The sequence below is a fragment of the Acanthaster planci genome, linkage group LG11, assembly GCF_054643075.1.
Source record: "Acanthaster planci isolate LZ-2023a linkage group LG11, COTS_SCS, whole genome shotgun sequence".
Lineage (NCBI taxonomy): Eukaryota > Metazoa > Echinodermata > Asteroidea > Valvatida > Acanthasteridae > Acanthaster > Acanthaster planci.
In genome coordinates this window covers 9,888,407-9,910,940 of record NC_141787.1, presented here as the reverse complement: position 1 = coordinate 9,910,940, position 22,534 = coordinate 9,888,407, and the positions used below count along the sequence as shown (strand labels likewise).

Here is a 22,534-nt window from a genome sequence, read left to right as displayed (position 1 = left end):
ACAGGGTATGCAGTCATGAAGGGGGGGGGGGGAATTGAAAAATAAAAAGAACAAAAAAAAGAAGAAAAGAGTACGTGACAGAAGCAAAATGAAGGTGAAAACGACCAATTTACATGTACTTGAAAAGACATGTACATATATACCTGCATCAACCCCTTTTCATTGTTAATTGTATACCAGTTTGCTGCTGATGAGTGCTTTGCCTCAGGGCAAATTTACCCCCCCCCTTCTTCGAATAGTACTTTGCCTCTTCACCTCTCTCCCTACCCCACTCCACTCACCCGACCCACCTGGAATAAATTGAATTATTATAGTTGCTGTGATTGTTTCCCTGTAATAATATCAACAATTCTTCAAAGTGCTCTTGGTACTGTAACTTGCAAACCAGAAGAAATCTTAGAGAAGAGACTACGAAAAGTGGTTGCAGCGGTTCAGGGATGGGAAGAAAACCTCAGAGGAATATTCAGGGTAAAACCCATGGAATCCGGTAGGGACTTGAAACCCAATCCACATGTGGGCCAAGCCAGGATTCAAATACAAGCCACGGAGGTGGAAGGTGAAGGAAAGATGTGCTACATCAACCTGAGTCCTATGCTATTTATTTACTTGTGCATTTAATGTATATTATGCATGTGACTTAACTGACGAAAAGCATCCCCCCACAGACCAGCGAAATACAGTCGAGGCAGGCTGATGGGAGGAATTGTCAACCTGGCTCACAGCACACACATGAAAATTGTGCATTTCAATGCATATATATATATGCAGTATGCTCAAAATAAAGGGTCATCTTGTCCAAGTAAAAATCATCGAGCAGATCAAAAAAAAAAAAAAAAAGAGAATGCTTAACTGTGGAAACTTAAAAGTCAGTTACTGGTAGGTCCATCTGCATGTTCCTGCATTGAATAAAAGTTCCAATCATTCCAATCAGTTACCAGTAGGTCCATCTTCAATCTGCATGTTCCTTCATTGAATAAAAGTTCCAATCATTCCAATCGCTGATAAATTATGGAAACAAGCAATGTTGGTTCCTGTCTTTTCTGAGAGGTTCTTAAAATGTTTTTTTCTTCATGCTTTATACACAGAAGTGTATGAAGGAGAAGATTTCAGAGATTACAAGTGGGATGCTATCAGTCCAGAATGATTTGCCATAGCTGGCTCAAGTCAGCACCAGTAGTTGGACGAGGTCCCGATTTCTACTTACAAGATCCTAATCAGGATCCTGTTTTGCCACTCTAAATTTAGCAGGTCCAGGAAAATCCCTCGGACAAACTTTGGGTGCATGGACATGGCTTTAGCCTTTGAAGCCATAGATCCTGTTTCATTTTTCAACTTGCCATTGTAAAACTTTATCAGCACATCCGGCAGTTGCTATATCTGATCGCATGGAACAGCTGCATGGGGGGGGGAGTTGTTTGCAGAAATTTGCTCAACCATGTAATGAGTGGCTTGAAGTACGCATCCTCAGGAGTGACAACTGCTTAAAACAGGAAACTGAGATGACTGCCAGTTACCAATATTCCTGCACCTCTCACTACACTATGGATGACACTTCTCAAATGTGTCTGCATGCAGGTGATTTAATTTACATCTGTAGGCCTGAGTACATCTGCTTGACTGTCGTCATTTGAAGAAAAGAGCTGTTGGATTACTAAGCTCCCACCCCCCACCCACCATCCCCCCTGCAAAAAAAAAACACACACCCACACAAAAGCCAAAAAACAAAACACAAAATTTGAAAGTGAATTTGATTACACTGAGAGGTTTTCTTGAAAGTGTTGTTTTCTGTTGTGACTATGGGATAAATAAAAGGATATTTCTCAAAGCCATTGTCTTTGGACGATCATAGGTTTTCTGAAGGATTTTGCTGGATTGTTGTTTTGGGACACATGCTGATTAAACATCCCTTTATGTTGTGATGCAGTGGTAGAATTTTCTTTGAACTTTGTCCTTTTTCTTAGTTTGACCAAAAGTCGTGTTGGGCAGGGCAGAGGGAAGGGCTGTTGTATTGATTGTCTTATTCCACCTCACTTGATGGAATTTGAAAATGAAACAGACCCATAGGAGTCTCTTCAGTGGTCGTTATCATTGCAACCACAAGTCACAAAGTGATTCTTTTCAATGAGTGAGAGAGAGTGGGAGAAAAACTTGCCGGACAATTTTAATAGCATATGTATGCTTGGTTGGAAAAATAATGCAATTACACTCATCACCTGTTTCCTCAGTCCAGGGAGGTACATGTACATGTAACGTCTTGTTCAGTGGAAAGTCCCATTGATGACAGCTTCTATACGTCATTGCTCGGAATAATCATCAGTGTATTCATCCATACTTGGAACGCAGCTTGAAATAGTTGAACTTTGTGCTGACTTATTAATAAAGAAAAAAAAACAAGCTTAGGCCGGCCAATCCCTGTCAAGGTCCCCTCCCCCAAAGTCAAAGTTTGTTGGGACTGCAGGCTAGATGTCATTTAAGTGACATTACAGACGCTATTTGCGATTCAGTCTGGTTGAGTCAACTAAGAAAAGTACAAAGGTGCATGCAGGCGTAACTTGTCACTGGGCTGCGTCTGTGCGGTCACATTTTCGTGAAATATGTTTTCTCAGCATGATCACCCTTGGCCTGACATCAACCCTTCACCGCAGAAACAGGATTTTTATGGTGAATTTTACACATCAATCTGTGGCTTGATCAGTCATAGTTGTCTCACCCCTATGTTGTAGATTGCATCAGTCCACTTCCTGTTTTCTCAGACTTCTAGCATAAGTTTGATGATGTCAGTGAAATTTGACCTTGTGCCCAACTGGTATAGGTGTGACCCCCACTGAGTAAGTTGCCAAAGCATGCTTCACCAGCCAACAGCACAGGACATCCTTGGACATTGTGCTCTGTGTTTGGGCTCAATGATACATGAAACAGGATTGCGGAAGATTTTCAAAGTGTAAAGTATTGGAAAAGAACCTGATTTGTTTGGCCATTGTTACTTGCTTCATTGTCAGGACTGGTTTCTTAGGGATTTGCAAACACGAGGAACTGAGATCGAGATAAGTTGATCCCATCTCAAAGTCTACAGGTCAGACTTATTGAGAGGTGGGGACACAATCACCTGTCTCACTATACACTGTGTGTGCTGTACAGTTTTACTAGAGTCTTGGTTTTGAGAAGGTGCAGTAAGAAGATTAACTGTGAGAAAAGCAAGTTCCAAGAACGCACCAAGATGTGTATGCTGGTGTTCTTCTGTGCAGCCCTGCAGATGGTTGCTCTGACACAAGCAGAGTAAGTATTATTTATTCTCAGATTCTGGTCCTCATTCCTCGCTCCATGCTGTGACATCTAATGTTCAGCCAATCATCATTTGATGATCCCTTTCCTGAGCATGATGGGTAGATACCCATACTAGGTTCACATTCTGTGGAAATCTTTAAATACCAGTTTGCTGTGAAATGATAATCCCTAAGGACTGTTTCAACATGTCCAAGAAAGTTAAATTACCCAGGCATCCATGCCAGGGCTTGCTTCCATGGTTGGACTGATCCTTGGAAGGATTTTTAATTACTCTTATAGTCTTAATGATACCAAGGAGGGTGGCACCCCTTGCATAAGAGGCTTAGGTCACAGGTGTTTTCATTCTCAGTTGGCAACAGTTGAAGTAACCAGATTTCCATGGAATGGCTTAACGAAATAAAGGTGTTTTTATAGGGCCATTTCACAGACAACTATTTTGCCCCAGTGTGTTGATAACACCCTGTAAAAATGCTGTATGTTGTTTTGTGGTAAATCCAGCGACAATCTTAAGCCACATCTCAAAAGACTAAATGGCCTTGATGGGTAGGGGATGGTTGCGGCTGCTGATTTTCTTTGATAATAGAGATGGAGATGTATATTTAATGTGTACCGGGTATCTGCTTTAGTGTATACATCTGTTTGTGTATTTTCATAAGCGGGGCAGGAGTTAGGTCTTCCCATATTGAGACTTGTAACAAGTGGCACCTATTTTATATTTTGGTTTTGAAGGTAAAGCAAAAATTCCCAAATATTGTATGTTCACTTAATTTATTTGCATAATGACTTGCTAAAATTGGGTACAATACATTTTTATCAGGATTTGGTCTGTTCATTTTGTATCAAAGGCTCAACTTTGCATTAGGGAGTTTGTTTCTCTGTCCATGGAATTGTTGATTCTCCATTTTTGCTTCTAGTACGAGTATTGTAATTGAGAATCTTTTTTTTTTGCTTGGTGGTAGCAGGATTTTACACTTTTAATTTAGAAATACCGTCCCTTCATCATGGTTCATGTTACTGTGGATTGAATTGTATTGCAAAGCAAAAATTTAGTTGTGCTTCCTATTACATTTGACACCGGGTGGTTATACTCTCAAAAATATTGTTTTTTGGGGAGAGGGGGCAACAACAGTGATTTTCCTTTTATTTGTGAACTAAATTTTATAGGTAACAAGTGACAATGGAAAATCATCAGTGTGATTAAATTCACAAAAGACATGTAGGCCTACATGTATGTGGTCAGTTTACTGATCCTGCAGGATCAGTAAACAAAGGGCATGGTGGGGTGAAGAATGAATAATGAGAAACATTATTAGTTTGTGTGGGCATGTTTCAAATTAATATAACAATGGTTCTATCCACAATGGGGGGTAAGGGGGCCCTCGTCTGTAAAAAGCAAAGCATAAAAAGATATTTTGTTCTTGTAATGTGCCCCCCCATTCTGTGACCCCCTAGCTGATACTATATGACCCCCCCAGCCGATACTGTCGTCCCCCTTAAGTTTTTGCCTGAATCTGGGATGATGCTGGTTGTACCAGGTTACTATACATACACGTACAGTAGCTACCAGGTACAGAGTGGTAGCTGATGAATTCTTGCATGGGACCACCCCAAGACATTGACATGTACATGTACTTTTAGGATCAACAGATGGTACTACCAGTGCCAAATTGCACGTTTCATGGCAGTATCTGCCTGCTTTACTGCTCTGCCCTTGCCTGGGGTCACTTAGTCTCCATGGTGGCAGCCAGACTGCTGTCAACTGGATTTACAGGATACACATGTCTTTGGTGTAAACAAGGCCTGTCAGGTTGCCCCAAGTGGCTCATGGGCCTTTCTCCTCTGGTTATTTGGTTACAGCTGTGTTTATTTGGCTCTGCTATTGTAAGGCCAACTTTGTTAAGAATGGAGACCCTGCATAGACTCTACAATTGTGGTCATGTTTAGAATCTTCATCTTAACCCTTCAGTTTTAAAATCCATAAAACACAGTTCCACAAAATAACGTTCAAGTACTGTTCACACCAGAACCTTGGGTTTGCGATGGCCACTGTAATGAAATAATTTAAACCCATTACAAGTCCATCACCTGTTTGTGGTCACATGTAAACCACAAGTCAATTCAGAACCAACAGGAGGTGAACAGCAAAAAGAATTTACCGGTATGGAGTAATGTAGTGTGGCAGAATGCAAGGGGCTAAAGTTTTGAAAAGCAATTCTGGCACATTCACTGACAGGAGAAACATCTAGATGGCGAAGGTAGATTATTTAGTCCATATGGACAATGAACATTGTTGCAAAATCAGCCTGACCAATAAGATTCCCCAAATGGCATTATCTACTGGCATCTTAACTTTAAGGCTGAAATTTGTTTAACTGAACCCCGAAAGGATGGATATATTATTTATTTTGGAACAAACTAGCCGTAAGGGGTGACTCAAAAAGTTTTTAATGCTTTTCTAGTCAATATTACTTATTGGCTGCTATGTAGGGTATCACTATACACCAGCCTTGGTTAGTGGAATCATCAATTTGTTGGCATGATTTGGCAATAGTTTCTAAATTCTGAGTCACTCAACCATACTCCTACATTGATATTCACAGATATGTTGTAATTTCAACAGGATATGCACTTTGTGTCTATAAGTCATGTCTAACGGATTTGGGGAGGCAGATTAATTTGGATTTGGGCTTGGGTTATTACTGCCAAAAGTCTTTCAGCATGTCCACACGAGTTGCAGTCCAATATCCATATCCTCATCCTACACAATCCAAAACAAATCACTTACCCCATGTCAGCTGTTAATTTCTGATAACGAACTCTCTGTGAGTATGAAAGAAAACATCCATGAGGTTTGTAGGCGATATTCTATATCCTACATGTATGTATTTTCAAAGTTCCATGAATTAAGAGGTAAATCGGTGTTATCAAAGACCCACAGGTTGGAAAAAGCAATAAAGGTATGTGCCATATGACACATACTGATATGGGATTTGAAGAATTAGGCAAAGTGGAGGCCATTATCTGAGGGACTTATTTCAGTTTTCTTCCTTCCCCAAAGCATTTCTATTAAAAAACCCTTTGTGTAGTTTCATCCGACAGAAAGCTCCTTGTAAGTTGAAGCTAACATAAAGAAAGTCCCAATGTGTTTGCTCCTATATACCCCCCAGAAATGTGTCTTGATCTGTGGAGTATCTGGACTGGATGGGGGGGGGGACGTTTGCCCCCTATGAGACATGTTGCGTTTTTAAAGGAACTGAAGCACCAGTATTTTAGAAATGGTGCTTTGATATTTGGTCTTGGGGGTAGGACTCTTTTACAAGTGGAAAAACTAAAGCTCCATTTTGCCCCGTGGACTGAAAGAATTGGATACGCCACCGTTCTCAATTTGCCTTTGGCTGAAAGTAGTAGAATCAATGGTTTCATATTCCTGAGGTTTGTTATCAGTTTGATCGTGTTCAACTACCTTTATTCAATTGGCCCTATAGCTAGGATCAAATACCATACATGGTGAAACTGTCATGTCATTAGTAAGACTATGCATTGGTCCTGATGATGATTGTCATTGGAGTTAAGTAAGCCTGTACTGCATGTCTACAGTCCATGATTTGTTGCCCTCTATGTGTACATAGGTTATAGGAAGGTAGTGTTACTCGGAATTGTTGGAATATTGTCACTCAGGTTCATTAATATGTAGTGTTCCAGGAAGTGATCAAATGCAAGTTGAGACCTGATATCCTTGACGTCTTCCTTTAATGCTATTGGTTAACAACGGTATATTTAAAGGGATCAAAGAGACTGATGACAATGACTCGTGCAGCATGTGCAATACTGCCATTGACGGTAGTCTTTGTGGTGACATGTCTTGTCTGTAGAGTTGTCATAACTTTGGGGAGACATGTAGCATTCTGCCCACTGGTGCTGTGAAGCATTAATTAAAAAGTGCTACTTTTGACATGTGCATTGAAAATCACTTTCTTATAAAATTACAATGCACATGTATGTTGATTGGTAAAGTAATGACTGGCTTATATTACCACATTAAAGATTCTGAGAAACATGTATATATACTGCTGCCATCAAATTTACTTAGGATTTCAGTGACTCGAGGGCGTTTTGGCTACCCCTAATCTGAAACAGGTTTGTGACATCAAAACAAACATGTTAACGTTGACCCACAAAAACAAAGAGCCAGAAACAGTTAAACCATCTGACAGAGGCAAGCGCAAGGAAGCAGGTGATACTGTTGATGAACATCATTTTCACTCAATCTCACCAGCATTGCTCTCTCTTTCAAGTATGTTCTTGAAGAAAGTACATGTACATGCATCTCTTCCATTTGCTGAATGTAAATACATATTTGAAATGTATAATTCACTCATTTGAGGGGTGATAAAAACTTGCCTGTTTATTTTCCGCCATTTTTAACCAGCATCAAACCATCTCCAACCTTGTTGGGAACAATGATGTTGCAGAGGCATAACTGAAGTCGCAAAAATGTTTAACTAGTGACCAGAGCTGAAACATGGAGCTGAAACACGCCCCAGGATTTACATCTCACATAATGTTTCCCTCAAGTTGTCTTGGTTTTATGTATCTTCCACTTAATTGTTTCTTTAAAAAAAATCTGCTTCAAATTCATCAGGTTTTTCACAGTGACTTGCATTACAGTGCCGTGGTTTTATTGTTTCACAATTTACCAGTGGACGGTACACATATAAAATGTTTAATTGAAATGATGACAACAGAAAATGTATAGCACACTTTCTTTATCTTCATTTAGGGCCCAGTATTTCATCATCGCCCCCAATGTTGTCCGCGTGGATGTGGAAGAAACCATTCTGGTTGACATTTTCGGAACAGTAGTTGGAGATGTGCCAGTTACACTGTACTTCCAACTAACCGGGAGCAATGAGAGAATTTCAGAGAAGACGATCTGGGTCTCGAAAGGTACTATCCAAAACTGTTGATGAGGTTACATTCAGCCATGCCTCATCGTCAGTGATTGTCACGTCAAGCCATTTACTTGTCCAAATTCAATTTAACATTTTGGCACCAGTCCAAAAACAACCTTGACATCTAAATTCACCCACCATGAACCAGACCAAGATGTACTTTTCTATAAAATTGGCAGAAGGAAAATTTTTATATATCCAAACTCACAGCTGTTCCCCAGCCACATCAAAGGGGTATAAAAATGCATAGTCAGCGTCCTGTGAGATGTCCTTATAGGTTTGCATCATTTCCCACAGCAGTAATTTGTTTGAGGTTAGATGTCTATTGGCTCTCATCTAAAAGACATAGTACATTTATTCTTGGGGACTGCCTGTAGCATGTGGTTTTAAAAACAAAACTGATTTTAGCAAAACAAAACCAAAAGATCAAGATGAACAATACAGAAGTAAACAGAACTTAGTAAAAACCTTTTTGGAAAAAAAAACGGGCATTTGATTGATATTATTGCAGCGCTGAACCATCAAATGCTCATTACTTTGATCTTTAGTGATTATGTATCTGAATTTGCCAACAGAATTTTGTAGGGTTTTGTGCCTGAACACCAGTTATCTTGGTGTTGATCCTGCCAAACTACATGTAGATTGTTCATTCAAAACACAGGTGCCCCTCAAGAGGTCACCCTGCAGATCCGGCGAGACCAGTTACCCCAGGAGGATACTAGCAGGCAGCAGTTCATCACACTGTTCGCCACGGCCAATACTGCACAACTCCAGATCAATGATCGACGCACCATCCTACTCAGCTACCAGTCCGGTTTTGTCTTCATTCAGACAGATAAGCCATTGTACACGCCCAGCCAAAAAGGTAATTGAGTGTTCCACCTCAGTTTTGTTGGTTTTTGTTTTTGCTTGCTTCTTTTAACTGCCATGCACAAGTGAGAGGGTGAATAACCAATCTTTAAGTTCATTTCATCAAGTTATTAGCTTCCGTTATAGGATAAGCAATGAGTCACTAGTTCTTGGTATGTTTCTTTGTTAAACTTGGTCAGTATATGTTCCGAATATCTTGGGGAACTATGCACCCAGTCATTAAAAATGGCTGATGTTGATGCTAACATGTAAAAGTGAGGGTTCAGAGAATGCCTGACACCTAAATACCACCACTGTTGCACTTGCATTTTCTTTTTACTTCCTTTGCCTGTTTTTACCATTGACTTCTAATTGGATTAAGTGTATATAAATGAAAAAGAGAATTACAAACATATCTGTAGAAAGCAGTACAAGGAAGGACACACCCAAACAAGGCTATATATATTTTAGTTGAAGATGTGAAGACTCTTCTTAAAGGAATAAAGCCGAGGAAGGACACACCCAAACAAGGTTATATATATTTTAGTTGAAGATATGAAGACTCTTCTTCAAGGAATATAGCCATGCTTAATTGGTAATAAGGGAGGGTTTTTGCTGCCTCAAAACAGGTTACTTTTCTGTTCTGTGAATTAGTTAAGTGAACAAAAGTGAATCAATAAGAGGTTGTGACTTCTTTGATTTGTCTATCCATAAGGTAAAAGTTAATTTGCTTCTTAGAAGTTCTCCAGTGCATACTTGTTTAACACATATGACTCACTGCAATTTTCACTTGTAATGTTTCTGCTCATGTGCTTTATTGGCAGTGAACATCCGTGTTGTTGCTCTCAATCAAAAAATGCGTCCCGCCTATCACCAGGTGAGTCACCTATAGTGTTAGTTTTGTCTCTGAGCTCTGTGGTCGGTAAAGTTGGACTGCAATTTTGCCATCTTGTGCACATGTGCTTTTACTGTAGATTTAGAATTTTCAAATTTGAGTGCACTCGGATGATTTCCAAAATTTGTTGGTATTTGTGTCTCTTTCAAAGATTTTTGAAATAGTTGTTCGCAGTATCTGTTGCTACATCTGATTTGACACCGGCAAGCCCGGTGGTCGAGTGGTTAAGATGTTTGCACTAATAAGCAGGAGGTCTTGGGTTCGAGTCCCACCCGAGTACGTTTGTGGTTTTTCACAAGTCTTCCGGGGCAAACACAGAGTATACAGTATTAAAATACATGTCGGGTAGGGCAAAAAATCCAAAATTAATTATTCGTGTCTATTCAGTGGGGCCTACAATGTAACTTTTCGCTTCCACACAATTCAAGTCTGCTTTCAGTTTATCCCCTGTCGAAAACATTGGAATAAAACTCTGCCTTTGAATGCTGTATCTCTAGCATTTAATGATGAATGCACCATGTTTGGTTTTTGGAATTAAGGCCGGTTCATACTCCAGAAGAAAGCGAGAGCTAACCAAATTTTACTGCATGAAACATTTGCAGTGTAATTTGCCACAGGTGAAGTGTATTTTTAAATAAAATTGCAAGTGTGTGTACCTGTAAGCCAGCCTTCAGACTTCTTGAAGATTTGATGAATTCTTTCACATTGTTTGAATTCTCTTTTTTTAAATATAGCTAAAAGTGGACATCCTGAATCCGGATCAGATCATCGTCTATCGTTATGAGGAGATACCGAATGGGGGCTTCCTGAACCTCGAGTTTACCTTCCCACCACTGCCTGTCTTCGGAAATTGGACAGTTCGTGCTCACTATGGGCATCAGGTTGGGGCAGTACTTGCCATTTTAATGACTTTTACCAAAAGTGGAGGGATTTTAGTTTGTGAGGCCTGTAAATTAGTCACGCTCTGCCATAGTGAAGCACTATGGACAAATATCCCCAAGCACTTTTATAAGTGCATAAACACTTACGATGTTGAGTTTCCACTTTCCACATAGTGTGTGTTTGAAGGAATGCATATGCTGTTCTTCAGGTTTTTACCCTGATATAAATGATTTATTTCCCAAGAACTGTAGAAAATCCACACCAGTTGTAATCAAGTCAGTTACAATTCATTACAAGTCAACACAATCCAGTCAGAGTCCTATATAACCTGTTTCAGACAGGCGTGCCAGAGTCATGCCGAACCAAATATAATTAAGAGCAACTCATGTCAACCCAATGAAATTTTCAATTTTTTTTTCAATTCACAATTTAGTTCCGAGCCAGTTAGTGAACTTACATGTGATTGACTTGCAGCTGATGACTCGATTCCAGCTCTGATCCAAACCCATAGTTAGGACTTTGGAGAGGCCCAATAATGACCAAAGACATCAGATTTTGTAGATACAGCAATAGGGTTAGAAAAAGGACTAGATGGGAGTTATAGGTGTGAGCTTGTAAGGAGACGGCTAACAGGGGGAAAAAAGTAGGACTCTTTGGTTTACATATCTGTTCTTCCCAGTGAATTCTAACGAAAGGGTTAAATTAAGGAGATTGAGAGTGTCAACAAGGGAGGCCCATCTGAAGCTTATATGATCTGCTAACATTACACATTGGTTTTCTTGCAGTTCAAGGCGAATACGTCCGTCCAGTTTGAAGTTAAGGAGTATGGTAAGCCTTATGCTAGTTTGAAGTTAAGGAGTATGATAAAGCCTTATATACATGCCCACAGTTCTGCTAAGCTCGGAAATCATCTGTATATACATTGGCAGTGGAAATTCTCAGCTGATAAAAGAAACAGTGTGTGTGAAGTTTTGTTCATGTTTTGTTCCAGTTCTAATCGTCTGCTGTTACATTTTTTTAATATTTAAGACCAAAATCAGAATGTTAGTTTATAAATTGTCAAAATTTGATTAACCAAGAAATTAAACCCTTGCCTATTACAAGCCCTAAAACATTTCAAAAATAGCATTGAATTTTGGAGTTCGTTTTCTTCGCCTCTTGTACAACTGTTTTACCATTGCAGGTCAAATTGCCGTATATAGATAACTCTGTCTTCAACATTCATGTATTACTTTTAAATTGCAGTTCTGCCCAAATTTAGTGTTGAAGTTAGCACCCAGAATAAATATATCATACCAGAAACAAGGAAGCTGACTACCTATGTGAAAGCGAGGTATGGCATTCACTGTTATTGCTTTTGACCTCTCTGGGAAGTATATACCTCACAAATAAGGTTGGGTTGAGGGCCAAACTTTTAGGGACTGGGGTCAAAAAGTTTTGAGAATATCCATGGCTTTTCTGAGGGGTGAGGATAAGTTTTGGGGGGTTTTTACATGCTCTTGGACGAAAAGGAAATGAAATAGCTGTCTTTCATTGTTTTACGAAAAGGAAAAATGTTTGGGGGAGGCATGGTCCTCTTTGCTTCCCCCCAACCCATCTGCCCATATTTGGCACGCAGCCTGCAGAACATTTTTTCAGAAGGGGGTGTTGGGAGTGCGTCCCACTGGAGTAAGCGTGTGAATTTTTTTCAGTGTATATATTGCTGTAGGGCCAATAACCGTATATATAAAGATAATACCCCCTCTGGCATGTCTTTGTAGTTCATGCAAGCTACTAATTGACTGTTGACTTTATCTTTTTGTAGGTACACCTTTGGTGAGCCCGTGGTTGGGAATTATCTCGTGAAGTACGGGGTGTACACTGATGATGGAAACCTGACAATTCTCCAGCGAAAGCAAGGCCGGGTAAGGAAATACATGTAATATCTTACAAATCAAAGTGAGGACTAGTGGATATTGTTCATACCACAAATGTTGACTGTTGAGAGTTTTGCTTGTTATGCAATACAACTCACCTTAATTCCATATTTTGCAACACTCTGAGGCCCCTCTGTACAGAGTGACACTAGCTCTGGTGATGAGCCGAGTCCATGTCCAGCCAAGTTTTATATTTGACCCATTGTCTACCTCCAATTAACAAAATCAATTGAAGATGAGAGTTTTATTCATGTACATATTTACATCTACTCCTAGAAAGTCAGGGAACATGATTTAAGCTGCCAAATGTGTCTCTGAAAAGATCATACAAGCATGACCTCAGGTGTGAAGTGATGACATTGTGTGTTACAACCCCTGAACTTGGCATTAGAGAAAAATAAAAAGAGAACCTGAAGTATGTGAATTTTCAATCATTTTTTTAATTAGTTAGGTGAAGAAGGTAGAGCCTACCCAGTACTGGTAATGGCCGATGTGACACTTCAGAACTGGGCAGAGGCACTGATAGGCAAGCGCCTGATCATCCAGGCAATTGTCACAGAAAAGGCCTCGGGCGAGACTGTCAGTGTCAACAACACCATGGTGATCTTCAGTCAGACCCCCTACAAGTTCAACTGGGATCGCACCCAGAAGTACTTCAAGAAGGGACTGCCTTTTGCTGTGAAGGTGATTGATATTTGTCTTGTGTGGACAAATCTGTTGATGAGAGCCGCCAGGCGTTTATGTAGGCCTACTGCTGCTATGCCCTTTGTTGGTGGTACATACATACATAAGGGAATAAGTATGTGCTTGGCTGGTCTTAAAAGTGTGATTAAGACCGGCTCAGGAGAATGGTCATGACTGATGCCCGAGCCGCGGGCAAAGGTGTTATCAGCATTCAGTCTTATGAGCTATTAGTTTAAGACCGGCCAAGCACATAGTTATTCCCATTTATAAATACCTGTTTAGTCAGAAAATCAAAAGAAGTCAAAGCATGATGGATATCCAGCAATTTTGTCCTGGAGTTTCACTTTCATATTCCCAAACACCCCTGTCCATTTTATGGAATAGTCTATGTGCAAATTGTCCGATTGGTGCGCGGATGGCGAGCTACATGCACACAGTGTCTTGACCAATCAGAATTGATTAAACTGTCTTTTTATCCAGGTGCCAGCGCGTGACTTCTAATTTTGGTTGTTGGATTTGTCTATACTAATCCTGACTGTATAATTGTTGATGAATAGCTCACATGTTTGTTAAGTGATGGCAAAAGAATACGGGACTAGCCCCCTGCAAAGTCAGTGTTTCCATACCAAATGCAGTGTATGACATACATCGATTATTATATTTTATATTCTTAAAGACTTTGATTTGTTTTCTTAACAATAAATATTATAGAAAATGTGAATAGATATCATATTGAAGCGTGCTGTGCTTATGGATACTTTTGGAACGCAGTGCTTTGCAGACCATTTTTCACAAGGTCTGTAAATTTGTTTTCCCCTCAAGGCCAGTGTCCAGTACATGAGCGGCCTGCCAGCTGCTGGAATCACTGTTAGTGTGTCAGCTACTGCTGAGCTTGACGATGGAGATCAGGTTCTTTTGGGGGCCAGTAATGCCGGGCAAAGTCTCCACAAGGTGTCTAGTACTCAAGGGGAGGTGGATTTCAGGCTGGAGGTACCCGCTGACACAAAACTGATCACCATCCGTGTAAGTAATTACCATGAAGGGATGGCCCCACAAAGAAACAGAAAACTGGAGCAGTCATGAAAGCCTTGATATTGACAAAGGATGTGGTCAAGTGCATCACAGGTCCTTGCAACTCCATGGAAGTCCAACACAAGCCATTCTTTCTTAATTTAAGCCTGTGTGCCAACTGGCAAGCTGTGAAGATGAGCTTTGACAAAGCCATTCCTTTGCCCATGTTCCTGCTTGTACTTGTGACAATGACTGAACCACAGCCCTTAAACACAACCGGCATGATGACAATGTGCTAAGCTGGAAGATGTTTGTTTTTTGTCATTCAGTAAATTTCTGAGTATGAGTATTTGTTTATTTTCCTTTATTATATAGGTGGACTTCTTTTGGCAAGGTTAATATATCCTGGTGAACCTCTTTACACTGGATGGTGTCTGAATTACACATACATGTAGGGTTTTCTGTGTCGTTACACAGAGGACTTAATCAGTATGTTCTGGTGAATTCTGTACATGTGATGGCTATACTTGTGATTCCCATTGAGTTTATACACACCCAGATGTTCAAGCCTTTGTAGTCTCTGACATTGAGAATATGTTATATCAAATACTGTTCCGCGACATTGTCTTGTCAGAGTTCATAAAAGCCATATCACGGTAAGTCTGTCTGGGTGAAAAAATGCCTCTGCCCCCAACTATGAGTTATCTGAGATGTGAGCCAGTGAATGTTCTTTGTGGTTCCTGATTTTTTACAGGCTGAGACCAACGATCCTAATTTAAGCACCCAGAGCCAGGGTTCATTCACTGTCCTGCCCCAAGAGTCAAGCAACGGAGAGTTTCTGCTGGTGCGACTTCCATCCTCGGGAGGAAACTCACAGACACAACAGGTGAATATATATGAAGCAGTGGATTATATATAACACAGGGTAGGCGTGGACCCATGGGCATTGAGAGAAGGGAACACAAGAGTGGCACTCCCCTCCCCCCGAAAAAAAAACAAAAAGAAAAAAAAAACAAGAAAAGAGAATTTAAAGGAAGAGAAACGTAAAAGAGAGGAAAACTATCAAGTTGCTTGAAAATGCTGCTGATCGAGAGCTTTACCCATGGAAAAGTCTCCCCTCCCCCCCCACAAAAAGGTGGGAAATGCCAATGGCTGGAGTCACCAGTATTCCAGGCCAACTGCATTTTCGTCCTGACCAAAAATGGTTTGCAAAAAACCTTCAATCCCTTGTGTAAAAAGCCACACATATTACATGTATATACTATATTTAGTTGTGGACTCACTTTTAATTTGATTCTTTATGTTTTTAGATTGGATGGACAAGCAATATTGATGTGCTTTTGACACATCCTGAAAATGTTGAAACTCTCCACTACTTTGTAAGTTTAAGAATCTTGAGATTCGTCTTCTTTTTTGTCAGGTAGTTTTTGACCTTTGTCCCAAAATATCCTGTAAGCATTTTGAGCATATTTCATCTTCCTGAAACCATTTTTACATTTCACCACAGAAGTTCAAATTACTTCTTTCTTGCTGTCTGAAAAGGGTATACTATCATTATTTGCAAAGTTTGGTCAGGAGTACTTATACCCTCATTTGAAACAGGTTTCCAATATAATGAGCTCAACAGTTCCATTTTCGTGTAGCCGAGTTCTATGCCCATCCCTAACATAATGAAGTACTCAGTCAGGTTCACCAATAACACAAGTTTTTGTACACGTATGTTTCCCATCAACTGGCATACCTGTTGCACTACTGAATTTGCCCTGGATATCATGTCAACTTTGATAGGTCATTGCGGGTGGAAAGATTGTACATAAGGGAACCAAAGATGAGAACATCAACGCCAACATGGGGCTGGGGTTACGGATCACCCAGGACATGGCACCGTCTTCGCGTGTTGTCGCATATTATGCTAGCACATCTGGAGACATCATCGCTGACGGGCTTTTCTTTGAAGTCAAAGAGACCTGCGAAAATCCCGTAAGTGGCACAACTCATTGCACTTAGCATCTTAGCTTTGCGAATGCAAGAGTAAATTAGTCACTTGCGAGTTTAATTTGAATAAAATCTGGTACACTGTGTTATCTGATCGCATAGAAAAGGAATAATATGAATTCTAAGGACATTGTTGCTATACCTCGTGATTTGGGGCAAACTTTTGCATAGCAACCACCATCTCTGGAATGGACCGGTTCCTTTGTGCCGTTTATTATCCGTTTAGAACTGCAAACTTTGCCCCACTGCTGTCTACATTGGACAAACTGGACAATCCCTAAGGCAACGCATGAATAGCCACAAGTTTGACATCAGGAATAAAAACACAGAAAAACCTGTTGCTGAACACTTCAACCTCCCAGGCCACTCAGTTAGCCAATTAACAGTTGCAGTACTACAACAAAGGGCATTCAAGGACAGGATGCAGAGAGAAGCAGCTGAACAAAAGATCATCAATAAACTGGACTGTATCATCAGTGGAGGGCTTAACAGGGACCAGTGCTACTGATTCTTTACCGTTGAGAACAGTGTATTGATGCAAGGCGTCTCTTACGTAACTAAGAAAACGCTTGCCCCGAATCACGAAGTATATAGCAACAGTGGTTTTAGTATGGAGAATTCAAGTTGTTATGTTCACGTGAATTTAAAGAACTCAGTGTATCAGATTTTATTCAAATTTAACTCGCAAATGGCTTATTGACTAAAGTGTAATGTTTTCAAATAGGAGCCCTGTGTTCCGATTGAAATTCATCTTCATTTTTTCATTTGTAGTGGATAAGTTTATCAAGTGTACTGGTCAGGCACGCACAAATAGAATAATCTGAGGAGATGCCATGACAGCAGTGGCATCAGATCACACTTACATGTACATGTACTCTTGTATGCTTGCCCTTGACACGCACCCCCTTTAGGCGATTTACAACACCTATAAGGCATGCAACATGTGCACATCTCCTAGTCGAGAGTGTGTACCACTGCAGTGGTGGCTTTCAATACCTGTCTATGATTTAGTCTCTGTATGCTGTACGTTAAATACATTTTATAGGCGGGATGTCCCCATAACTGATACATGTGAATTCAATCTCATCAGTAAAATAAAATTACTCGTATCTCCAAGTTACTAATTAAGGCTTACCCAGTGATCACCGCTGAAGGAAAATTGTCACTATAAAATCCAATATTGTTATGCAAGTTTGCAAATTGGCTCATAGAGTTTTTTTGTTCTTCTCAGCGTGTGCCAAAAAATTAACCATATGAATATGGTTAACAGTTTGATTCATGAAGTGATTTCTCAGAAGATAATTCACAGAAATGAATCAAAGTGAGTTGGTCAAAGATTTAGGGTTGATCCATGACATTTTTACCTGTCAATCTTGAATGTCATGTTTTTCGATGTGAGATACCCAAAGTCTCTTATATATTATTTTTTCATTACAAATTTCAAATTTTCTTTCCTGTGGTGTTGATATTTATATTTTATTACCATTTTTTTAAAGATTCATTTAGAATTCGGTGGCCTCCCGAAAGTTCCCAAGGATGACGAACAGATCTTCAAAACAGACGGGAGCGACAAGAATGTTGAGTTGCAGATTTCTGCTAACGAGTACACCAATGTTGGTCTGTTGGCAGTGGATGAAGCTGTCTTCACCCTGCGCAATTATCACCGCCTTACTCAAAAGAAGGTAGAGCTGAAATCAAGATTTAAGGCAACAAAGGAGCCAGGAAACACCACTGCCCACACCCTTCCCCCGTCTTCCCCCTTGCACTTTTCCCAGTGTTGTCGCAGTTGAGTTTACTGTGCTGAGCCATGAGCTATTAGTCTCCAGAGATCAGGGCCGGACTGAATGTTCCATAGAACCTATGCAACAGTGTTCCCCAAGCCTGCATACTCGGTCATAGGGCCTGCTTGTTTCACACGGATCTGGAATGCGATCAGTGATCTGTCGTTGGTTCACTGACACCAGAACCCACCTAATTGATTGTGCGAACCAGCTCCAGGATCACTGATCAAGATCTAGATGCGTGTGAACCAAACCGGGCTTTTATCACCGGCACCAATTTTGTAGAGCCATGAGCAGAGGGAACCACCAGAGTCTCACATTTCATGCTAAGTAGAATAAGCTGTAGCACTAATATAGAGTACCAGTGAATTGGCACACGCACAGTTACATGTGTAAAAAGCATTAGCGTGAGAACCAGTGTATGAATCAACGCAAGTACCCCACCTATGCACTACACTTTCTGGTTTAAACTGACATCACACTTTGGTAGTCTGCATTATAGTAAGTTAAAGCTTTTCAAATTTTGAAATTTCAGTTTCAGTAAAATTCAAATTGTTTTAGATCCATTACTGTTCCATTGGATCTAGGCACAGTGCCTACTGAGCCGTTTGATAATCTAGCCTTGCCAAAGATGTCTGGCAGCCATTATGAATCAGACTTACTGTTCCCATAAAGTGTCTTTTGTAAGAGAGGTAGGCCAAACTTTTAAACTTTTTCTGTAGAGTTTTGCCTTCTGCACGGGCCAACATGCTTGAGAGCATAAACATAAAGAAAATTTACATGTACCTAATGGAAAAGACTTACATCTAAAAGAAATCATTGATTGTCAATTTATGTTTCTGCAGGTATTTAAAAGAATGGCTGGTTACGATCTGGGCTGTGGACCAGGAGGTGGCCAAACAACAGCAAAAATCTTCAAGGTTAATATTTTTCCCCTTTTTCACTTCTGTACGTTCATTTTCATCTGTTCCTAATTCCAGTCTACAGTTTTTTGCATTATGCATAATACAGCTCATAAATAGCTGATGAACATGTATTTGCAAATTTAAATGGTAATTCCAGAGTTTATTTTTTTATTCGTCAGAGCTTGTACACATGCAGGTATCATTCACACATGCTAGTACTAAATACCAGTCATTTAGGTTTTTTTCTGGGGCAATGAATGTTAGTTTACAATGTCATTAACATTTTAGCTCCAATTAAAGCGTGTTGTCATGAGTTCTGTTAACTTATTTTTATTTTTGGCATTTGTGGGACCTTTTAAAAAAGTTGACTGTTTGGCGCATATATTTTGCATTCTGGGTGTATGTTTACAATAATGTATGTTTTCGTCAAAGGTTTTGTATGAAAATTCAGTCATGAAGATAAAATCATAAAATCATAAAATACTGTGACTGGTTTTAGGATGCTGGAGTGACGGTGATGACTAACACTGATCTGGAAGTTCCACAGAGAGAAGGTATGCAGATTGTTATTTTGACAACTGTTGCAAGATACACCGAGGAAATACCACGTTTCAAAACCTATGAAAAATTTTTATGAAGTTGCATTTTCTGGCCAAGATTAACATTCATGGATAACGTTTGTGTGCATCTATTACAAAGAAATAAACTTCATGTAACATATTTGTCAACCCTAGAAGAGCCGAGGGGGTGCAGAATCCGCCCCTCAACCTTTTTTTCAGATATCACTGCACTGAATATTTCCTCAAGCCAAGCCCTGAGCACTTTGTGCAGCTATTTGGCACCAGGTTTGTGAAAACCAGACATACCATCCTTGTGCAGCACCAATTTTTCTGAGACGCATCAAACCGAAATGTATATTTTCTACTGCTATGCTCAATGCACACAGGCTGGCACTTCTTCGGCCTTGAACTTCTAATGACTGAAAGGATACATTTGAGCACAAACCTTGCATTTTTACAGGCATGCAAAGTTTTAAATATATTGATCATGGGAGAGCTGAGTTCTGGGTGGGTGGAATATCCCACCCCCCACCCCAGTGTGAGATCGTCTGAATAATGTAGCTTTTTGAGTGTCATGTTTGAAGGAGGAATAATTTTGGGTTTCCATTTTTTGTTGACCTATACTGTATGTTTCTGGTTCTGGATGAGGTTTTTTGCCAAGATCAGAGGTGTGTTTTAGCAGTCATAACCAAGAGCTGGTTCAGAGATTTTCTTTAGCAATTTTAATTGGGTAAGAATTATGCAGTACTCAGACCCACAGAGTAAACCAAAGAGAAACAACCGAACCAATGCTTGGTCATGACCGCCCAAACACACCACAGCTTATGTCTCCTGGTTTTAATTGGAGGCTTGGAACCGTTCTCTAAACTGTTGACTGAGCTGAGGGGGGCTTCCCCTTCCCTAGATAAGATGTTTTTGGGAGGAATATATCGTGATAAAAGTAGTGTATAGGGGAAGGGAGGAAATACAGAAATAAATGTGCAGTCAACTTTGAACAGGGGTGTGAGAATTCGGCTTTTCAGCTGATTTCAGCTTTTTTGCTTTCGATGTTGTTTTCAGCTTTAAGTGGCCACTCACACCCCTGTTTGAATCAATCTTGTTCACGCTGCTTGTTTGTAAAATGGATGGATGTAAATTGCATGTAAATGTTAGTAGGCATTCCCACCTTTCATATCACACCAGCAGACAGTGACATAGCTTGTTCCCTCACCATGTTGGCACTTGTTTCATTTATTTTACAGCTCTGGGCTGTCCTGTAGATGCCAAGAGAACACGAAGATCTATTACTGAGACAGATCTGGACAAAATCCGTATGCTACAGTTAAAAAAACAGTTGAAAGTCCTTAGGTTATAATTCAATGTCGAAAACCTTTCTTTTTCGTAAACATTGACTTCCTTTCTCTGTTGATGGTGAATGTTTGTAGAAAGTCCTTATCTTACTGGCAACAGCATTACATCAAAATGCTCTGTATGTTTCGATAGCATCAAGAGCACGGAGTACCATATTTTCAATGTCTTTATTCTTCTCTTGGGAAGTAACTGGTAGCTGTGTGACGGTAATGTAGCAAAGATGAGTCTATACTCTTTTCATGTTTCACAAATATTGTCAGCCTCAGCAGGTTTGAAAAATCTTCCTGATTAATTGAAAGATTTACTACACATTATCCTTATTTTCTTTTCCTTGATAAGTAAATGCTGAGTGAGTACATGACAGTAAGCCAGTCAGCAACCCTCAAATGCATATTTAAAAAAAATACATCGAAATGGAACAGCGTCTTCCCTGATTGACATCACAGCAACAGTGTTTGTCTGAAAAAGGATTTATAGTGTTAGCATATTTTAAAAAAAGAGTTAACCCCAGTTATTCAATGCAGTTAATCCTTAGAGAATGTCAAATTGGTTTCATACATTGGAGAAAAACATCAAACTTCACAAAAAGTGCATCTATATTCAGACAGTTTTTCCCAGTAATTTGGTTTGTACAGCAAGAGCAAACAGCGCTCTTTGTTTGGATATGTCATTGATCAGTTTGGCGTCCTCATGAACCCTTTATTTCAGGGAGTGAACAGCGTTGAGTTTTTCCCTTTGTGTACATTGTGCATAGTGCTTTTAAAGGTCTCATACTTTTGCAACTTCAAAATCAATTTGTTGCGTCGAGTCACAAATGTTTTCAATTAAATTTGGGATTGTGAATTAGTAAATGTTTTTCCACCCAAGCATTGTTGGTCTTCGACGAGTGTTATACTAATCAGATTGTTCTCATGTGTGCCTATTCACAGTGAATAAACACCAAGATCCTGATGACAGGCATTACTGTGAAAAAGGGTTGAGACAGCTGAAGAACCCAAACAGCATGACTTGTGCTCAACGCACCAAGCGCTTTGCTAAGCGCAACGGCCTAGCCCTCACCTCACGGGAAATTAGAGTTTTCCTGGGTTGTTGCGAGGAGCTTGACAGAGTTGCTCGTGGGAGGTTCACTGGCCCGGGGCCTGGAGGTAGCAGCCAGGTGGATCTTGAAAATGTTGTGGTGCGAACCAACTTCCCTGAGAGCTGGATGTTTGAGCAGGTGGACACCGAGTAAGTAATTCTACTTTTAACTCAACGGTGTAAATGTAGTTGTAGGTGCCAATTGCATGTAAATTGGATCAAAACCTGAACAAACCTGCCAGAATACAAACTTAAAAACTCTACAGTCAAGCAACTGGTCTGTCCCACCTTATTAAATTTGATGCTCTTTTTGTTAGATTTTTGATGGGAAGAGACTGGGTAAATTCGAGGTTCACATTTTTGTCTGGTTAATATTATGTCTGCCGTGACAT

General features: G+C 40.0%; 1 protein-coding gene across 1 annotated transcript in view; it reads left to right on the top strand.

Moving 5' to 3' along the window:
* Window positions 1–2,825: 2,825 nt before the first annotated feature.
* The window catches only part of LOC110989115 (complement C3-like), a 38,740-nt gene continuing 19,031 nt past the window's right edge, over window positions 2,826–22,534 (top strand). Inside the window, exons 1-18 of the mRNA XM_022253260.2 lie at window positions 2,826–3,276; window positions 8,066–8,232; window positions 8,899–9,102; window positions 9,911–9,963; window positions 10,716–10,862; window positions 11,649–11,691; window positions 12,109–12,196; window positions 12,668–12,767; window positions 13,227–13,463; window positions 14,286–14,486; window positions 15,229–15,360; window positions 15,785–15,853; window positions 16,263–16,454; window positions 17,966–18,151; window positions 19,096–19,170; window positions 19,655–19,709; window positions 20,957–21,025; window positions 21,995–22,292. Coding sequence (XP_022108952.2) covers window positions 3,218–3,276; window positions 8,066–8,232; window positions 8,899–9,102; window positions 9,911–9,963; window positions 10,716–10,862; window positions 11,649–11,691; window positions 12,109–12,196; window positions 12,668–12,767; window positions 13,227–13,463; window positions 14,286–14,486; window positions 15,229–15,360; window positions 15,785–15,853; window positions 16,263–16,454; window positions 17,966–18,151; window positions 19,096–19,170; window positions 19,655–19,709; window positions 20,957–21,025; window positions 21,995–22,292 — 2,375 coding nt within the window. The 5' untranslated portion in view covers window positions 2,826–3,217. The remainder of the gene's footprint in view (window positions 3,277–8,065; window positions 8,233–8,898; window positions 9,103–9,910; window positions 9,964–10,715; window positions 10,863–11,648; window positions 11,692–12,108; window positions 12,197–12,667; window positions 12,768–13,226; window positions 13,464–14,285; window positions 14,487–15,228; window positions 15,361–15,784; window positions 15,854–16,262; window positions 16,455–17,965; window positions 18,152–19,095; window positions 19,171–19,654; window positions 19,710–20,956; window positions 21,026–21,994; window positions 22,293–22,534) is intronic.